Below are 6,757 nucleotides of genomic sequence, written 5' to 3'. Positions count from 1 at the left end.
GAATATAGGATGGTATTTCGGCTATTGCACTCCAGGTAAAAAACAGGCAACGACAATTCAAAGAAAACTAGACGCCATGTCCACGATGTCGTGAGGTTGTGATATATTTATACGGCGTTATCGGTTTATAGAAAAAATAAAAAAATATATAAAGAAAAATTATTGTAATTCATAATTTTATTTTTTAAATTATAAAATTAAATTTTTAACAAGTTTTATATTTAAAAAAAAAATAAACAAATTTAAAAAAAAAATCATAACAAAAAAGTTATATAAAAAAACACTATAACAATCCATTTTTTTTTTAAGAAATTACGAAATTAAATTCTCAACTAACTAAATATAAAAAAAATAAAATGAATAAAAACAAAAGGAAAAAAACATGAAGGGAAACATTGTAGCAATCTATAGTATTTCATGAAGAAATCTACAGTTATAATTTTCAACCAGCTCTATATTAAAAATAATAAAATAGATAAAGATAATTTTTTAAAAATCATAACAAAAAAAATCATATGGGAAACATTGTAGCAATTTATAATGTTTTTTTTAAAAAAACTTATGATGCTAAATTATTAATCAGCTTAATATGAAAAAAATAAAATCGACAAAGACAATTCTGGAAACAAATCATAAAAAAAAAAAGAAAAACCATATGAGGAAAGACTCTAACAATCTACAATGTTTTAAAGAAAAAATTACAAAGTTAAATTCTCAATTAGCTCCATAATAAGAAAAATAAAATCAATTAAAATAATTCTAAAAAAAAAACATGTTGGGAAAATTAAAGCTGAATTCTCAACCAAGTTAATATTAAAAAAAATTAATAAAGATAATTGTAAAAAAAATAAGTGGAGAAATACTGTAACAAAACAAAAACAATATAAAAAAATATTGTAACAATCTATAGTGTTTTTTTAAAAAAACTATGAAGCAACATTCTCAACTAACTTGATATAAAAAAATAAAATCAATAAAAATTATTTTTTTAAAATTAAAAAAAAAATTATAAAAAAAAATTATGGAGAAAAATACTATAGTAATACATAATATTTTTAAAAAACTAAATATTAAAAAAATCAATAAAAATAATTTTTTTTTTAAAGGAAGAAGACAATCTTAAGAAAAAAAATAAATGTAAAATCTAAAAGAAAATGTGGGAAAGAAAAAGGAAAAAATAAAAAAAAATAAAAAAAACAAAGTATTTTTTTTAAATAAAAAATATATAATATGAGAAAAGCTAAAATACTTTTCTCAAGTTTTTTAAAGAATTAGTTAATAAAATAGGAAAGAAGAAACTTGTGCTCAAAGATTTTCAACTAAAGCCCAGTCAACAGACGAAAAAAACCCTAGCTCCGTCGAATACAGTGAAACGTGAAGATATTTTACAAACGCATATGCCCCCATTCGCAACTATCCCTCTGTTCTGTCTCCATATATTGATGCGTCTCTCTTTCAGCTTCAAACACTGCTTGCTCATAAAGAGAGAGATCCTCCGGTAGTCTCTCTATCTTTCTCTTTCCCTCACTTCTCGTGCAGCTTTTTGCTCACTCTCTCATTTTCCATCTTCAGGTACCGTTTCTTTTCCATATCTAATCGATGTTAGTTTGTATTTTCTTAGATTTACACAGATCGTAATTATTTCCACTCTCTTTCTCTAGTTTTGTTCTTGTTGAATGTTTAATAACTTCTTTTTATCTCTGTAATCGCCTGTGATTTGCTTAGATCCTTCTTTGATTTCTAGATCATAATTTTACTTATGTATATCTCTGTAATCGCCTGTGAGTTTGACTGATTTTCTGAATGGTTTTGCTGCAGTTACATCTGTAAAAGTTGTTTAATTTTCTTTTTAAAATAAAATGCAGTTTTTCGATAAGCTTTGATATTTTTGTGGTACTTTTATCATCGATGCTTCAATTTTGAAAATCTGTAGTTGCTTTTTTATTAGAGTATTTTCTTGGTGGATCTGTGAATTGTTTAGGCTGACCTTGTTGATATTTTGGTGGCAGGTGTTTTCTTTTGTTTTTGATTATAATTTGGTGAAATTTTAAATACTAGCCAAAATGGTAAGCGTTACTGTTGTTTTACTAAGTTCTCTGTTTTTTTTTTTGGTGGTTTACTCTATGGCTGTAATTTATTTCTTAATTATCTACGCGATGGGTTGTTATTTTGATATCTGCAGGTTAAGTTTACAGCAGAAGAGCTTCGGCGTATTATGGACTTCAAGCATAACATCCGAAATATGTCTGTTATTGCTCATGTTGACCATGGTAAAGTTGTCTCCTTCATCTGCTAAGTGATTGTGTCTCAGCATCTTTATTTTTTTTCACTGGAAATATTGTTGTGATTCTTAAGTTCACCCTGTATGTGCAGTAATAAGTTGTTCTTTGTGGTTGGTTGTGTGAGATCAATCATAATGTCTGTTAATTATTCTAGCATTAAAAACCAGGCGGCTAAAAATTAACTTCTATTTTTTGTATGACACGTGGTTGCTTGATTTAAATTGCTCAAGTTTTATCTCCCATTGACCTTGTGTAAGCAGCTGGGACTATGTATTGAATACCTCATGTAGTTTTTCGAGCCAGCCTTTTTTTCTTTTTTACATTTGTGCAGCTATTTATGTGTGCTTATTTTACTTCTGTTTTTGAAAGTTCGTGCTTTTATGTGTGAAATTCTTTGCTGGGCTGGATTTGATCTTTGTTCCTTTGCAGGAAAATCAACTCTCACTGATTCTCTTGTCGCTGCTGCTGGTATCATTGCCCAAGAGGTTGCTGGTGATGTTCGAATGACTGATACCCGGGCAGATGAGGCAGAACGTGGTATCACAATCAAATCTACTGGCATCTCTCTATACTATGAGATGTCAGACGAAGCCCTCAAGAGCTACAAGGGAGAGAGGCAAGGAAATGAATATCTTATCAATCTTATAGATTCTCCTGGACATGTTGACTTTTCATCTGAGGTCACAGCTGCTCTTCGTATCACTGATGGCGCTCTGGTTGTTGTGGACTGTATTGAGGGTGTGTGTGTCCAGACTGAAACTGTGCTTCGACAGGCTTTGGGTGAGAGGATCAGGCCTGTCCTGACAGTTAACAAGATGGACAGGTGTTTCCTGGAGCTCCAGGTTGATGGAGAGGAGGCGTTTCAGACATTTTCTAGGGTTATTGAGAATGCCAATGTCATCATGGCAACCTATGAAGATCCCCTCCTTGGTGACTGTCAAGTCTACCCTGAGAAGGGTACTGTTGCTTTCTCTGCTGGTTTGCACGGCTGGGCTTTCACTTTGACCAACTTTGCCAAGATGTATGCCTCGAAGTTTGGAGTGGATGAGTCTAAGATGATGGAGAGGCTGTGGGGCGAGAACTTTTTTGATCCTGCTACCAAGAAGTGGACCAGCAAGAGCACTGGTTCTGCTACTTGCAAGCGTGGTTTTGTGCAGTTTTGTTATGAGCCAATCAAACAGATTATTAACACGTGCATGAACGATCAGAAGGATAAATTGTGGCCCATGTTGCAAAAGCTTGGTGTTGTCATGAAGTCTGATGAGAAGGACTTGATGGGAAAGCCTCTAATGAAGCGTGTGATGCAGACCTGGCTGCCAGCAAGCACTGCTCTGCTTGAAATGATGATCTTTCACCTGCCTTCTCCTGCAACGGCTCAGAGATACCGTGTGGAGAATTTGTATGAGGGTCCCCTTGATGATGCTTATGCCAATGCTATCAGGAATTGTGACCCTAACGGCCCCCTCATGCTTTATGTGTCTAAGATGATTCCTGCTTCTGACAAGGGTAGGTTCTTTGCCTTTGGGCGTGTTTTCGCTGGGAAGGTAACAACTGGTCTGAAGGTTAGGATCATGGGACCAAACTATGTGCCTGGTGAGAAGAAGGACTTGTATGTGAAGAGTGTGCAGAGGACTGTCATTTGGATGGGGAAGAGGCAAGAAACCGTTGAGGATGTGCCTTGTGGTAACACTGTTGCCTTGGTTGGATTGGATCAGTTCATCACTAAGAATGCCACTTTAACTAATGAAAAGGAAGTCGATGCCCACCCTATTCGTGCTATGAAGTTCTCTGTCTCACCTGTTGTGCGTGTGGCTGTTCAGTGCAAGGTAGCATCTGACCTGCCCAAGCTGGTGGAAGGTCTGAAGCGTTTGTCCAAGTCTGATCCCATGGTTGTCTGTAGCATCGAGGAATCTGGAGAGCATATCATTGCTGGAGCTGGAGAACTGCACCTTGAGATCTGTTTGAAGGATTTGCAGGATGATTTTATGGGTGGGGCAGAAATCATAAAGTCTGACCCTGTTGTGTCGTTCCGTGAGACTGTCCTAGAGAAGTCCTGCCGTGTGGTGATGAGCAAATCTCCTAACAAGCACAACCGTCTCTACATGGAGGCACGACCCATGGAGGAAGGGCTTGCAGAGGCTATTGATGATGGTCGTATTGGTCCAAGAGATGATCCAAAGATTCGTGGCAAGATCTTGTCCGAGGAGTTTGGTTGGGACAAGGATCTTGCAAAGAAAATCTGGTGCTTTGGTCCTGAGACCACTGGGCCAAACATGGTTGTGGATATGTGTAAGGGAGTTCAGTACCTTAATGAAATCAAGGATTCTGTTGTTGCTGGTTTCCAGTGGGCTTCAAAGGAAGGTGCCTTGGCTGAAGAAAACATGCGGGGTATCTGCTTTGAAGTCTGTGATGTGGTTCTTCATTCCGATGCCATTCACAGAGGTGGTGGGCAGGTCATTCCTACTGCTAGGAGGGTTATCTATGCATCCCAGCTGACTGCCAAGCCCAGGCTTCTTGAGCCCGTGTACATGGTGGAGATCCAAGCCCCCGAGCAGGCTCTCGGTGGAATCTACAGTGTTCTTAACCAGAAACGTGGTCATGTGTTTGAAGAAATGCAGAGGCCCGGTACCCCCTTGTACAATATCAAGGCGTACCTCCCTGTTGTCGAGTCTTTTGGATTTTCCAGTACTTTGAGGGCTGCAACATCAGGACAGGCTTTCCCACAAAGTGTTTTTGATCATTGGGATATAATGTCTTCTGATCCAATGGAAGCCGGTACACAAGCAGCACAGCTTGTTACAGAAATCAGGAAGCGAAAGGGTTTGAAGGAGCAGATGACCCCATTATCTGAGTTCGAGGACAAGCTGTGAGCATTTCAGTTTCGTGCTCAAGAAACTTTGACGAGCACAGTTTGGTTCTTGGCTGCTGTGCTAATTTTGTGATGTTTTTAAATTTTGTCACGGGGCAGTGGCGTAGTTGCCTGGCCTTTTGGAACACTAAAGTATTTTTTTTCTTTAAGCTCATTTTTATTTTCTCCTGTAAGAACTCAGAATGTTGTGATTGTTTCTTTTCGTGTTTATGAATGCAAGCTCAAATTAGATTGCGAAAAAGCGAAAAAGCCCTTTGATCAATTTTGTGCTTCGTTGCAAACAAGTGTAGAGCTGCACTGCTTTCGAGATGCAACAAATAAAACACAAATAAAAAACTTGAACTATAATCAGGCTAATCTGGGGATCCCCGACCCAGCTCTTTGGGAAGAGGCTTGTTGGGGTTGGATAACAAGTCAAAATGTGGTTTAGATGCCACTAGTATATATTGATACTGCTTCACAACATGTTAATAATTATTTTTAAAAAAATCATATATATATATAAAATTTTTCAAGTATTTTAAGTATGCTCCAAGCTAGATCTAAAAGTATTGAATTTAGTATCTTGAAATCAAAAGTGTTGGTCTTAAAAGTATTGAATTTAGTATCTTGAAATCAAAAGTGTTGGTCTTACTGGATAGCTGGACTCAAAGTTCTTGATTCCTAGAAATGATAAAACTCAACACTAATAAATGGTGCTATAAGCAGAACCTAATACTGAGAGGTATAAGTGTAGCAGAATCTATTAGTATTAGGTCCTGCTTGGTAGTTAGCAAGACCAAAAACATAATTTATTTATGTATTAAATAATATATATAATTGAATAAAAAAATCTAAAAAAATCAAACATTAAACTTTATAATATTATCTGGTCTTGTAATATTATCCAAAATAATATTATATTATAATATTTATGAATTATTTTGTAATGGATTTGATTGTTAAAAATTTTTCTTATATAATACAAGTATATAAAGTATATGATGTGAATAAAAAATTTATGTAGAGCTCCATTAACTTTAATATAATAATATTAAAATTATAATTTTTTTGAATGTTTTTATTTTAAAGATTTCATTGCGATTACATGTGAGACATGAATTAAGAATATGCACATATAAAATTTTTATGCCACTATTAAATTGGTTTTTAAATATTAATAAAGTATGTTAATATATATATATATATATATATATAAATCATTTAGTAAAATCTAAATTAATAAAAAATAACACTACAATTATCAAGATTTGTTTTTTAAAAAATAATATCACTGAATGAATTCTTCTTTTATGTTCATTAAAGATAACATAATCCCTCAGTAGGTGGGCTAACTTTTTTTTCTCTCTATTTTTTATTGAAATAGATTATGCATATACTACATTCACCATTATTGTTAACTTGTTAGCATTTTTAAAAAACAAAAACAAACATGCTTTAATAAGAAAATTCAAGGCAACCTCAAATAAATTTTTTTTTATCATCACCCAACTTTTATATAACATAAAAAAAGTTCCATCAATTTATTCTATTTACTATACGAAACAAATATTACATAAGAGAAAAGGAAAAAAAATCAAAAGGGAAAAAAATTAATTTGAAGTAA

At 34.3% G+C, this 6,757-nt stretch overlaps 1 protein-coding gene across 1 annotated transcript; it reads left to right on the top strand.

The window, feature by feature from the left end:
• The first annotated feature begins 1,389 nt into the window (after nucleotides 1–1,389).
• LOC105116361 (elongation factor 2-like) lies at nucleotides 1,390–5,384 on the top strand. The gene is made up of 4 exons (XM_011013683.1): nucleotides 1,390–1,572; nucleotides 2,010–2,066; nucleotides 2,183–2,270; nucleotides 2,712–5,384. The coding sequence occupies exons 2-4, from the start codon at nucleotides 2,064–2,066 to the stop codon at nucleotides 5,150–5,152; spliced, it is 2,532 nt and encodes an 843-aa protein (XP_011011985.1). The 5' UTR covers nucleotides 1,390–1,572; nucleotides 2,010–2,063; the 3' UTR covers nucleotides 5,153–5,384.
• Nucleotides 5,385–6,757: the final 1,373 nt, after the last annotated feature.

Source organism: Populus euphratica, unplaced genomic scaffold (assembly GCF_000495115.2).
Source record: "Populus euphratica unplaced genomic scaffold, PopEup_1.0 scaffold919.1, whole genome shotgun sequence".
Taxonomy (NCBI): Eukaryota; Viridiplantae; Streptophyta; class Magnoliopsida; order Malpighiales; family Salicaceae; genus Populus; species Populus euphratica.
This window is presented reverse-complemented; position numbering and strand designations above follow the sequence as displayed.

Coding starts and splice junctions, on each gene's coding strand:
- LOC105116361 (XM_011013683.1), top strand. Junction 2,271..2,711: donor TATTGCTCATGTTGACCATG/GTAAAGTTGTCT, acceptor GTTCCTTTGCAG/GAAAATCAACTCTCACTGAT.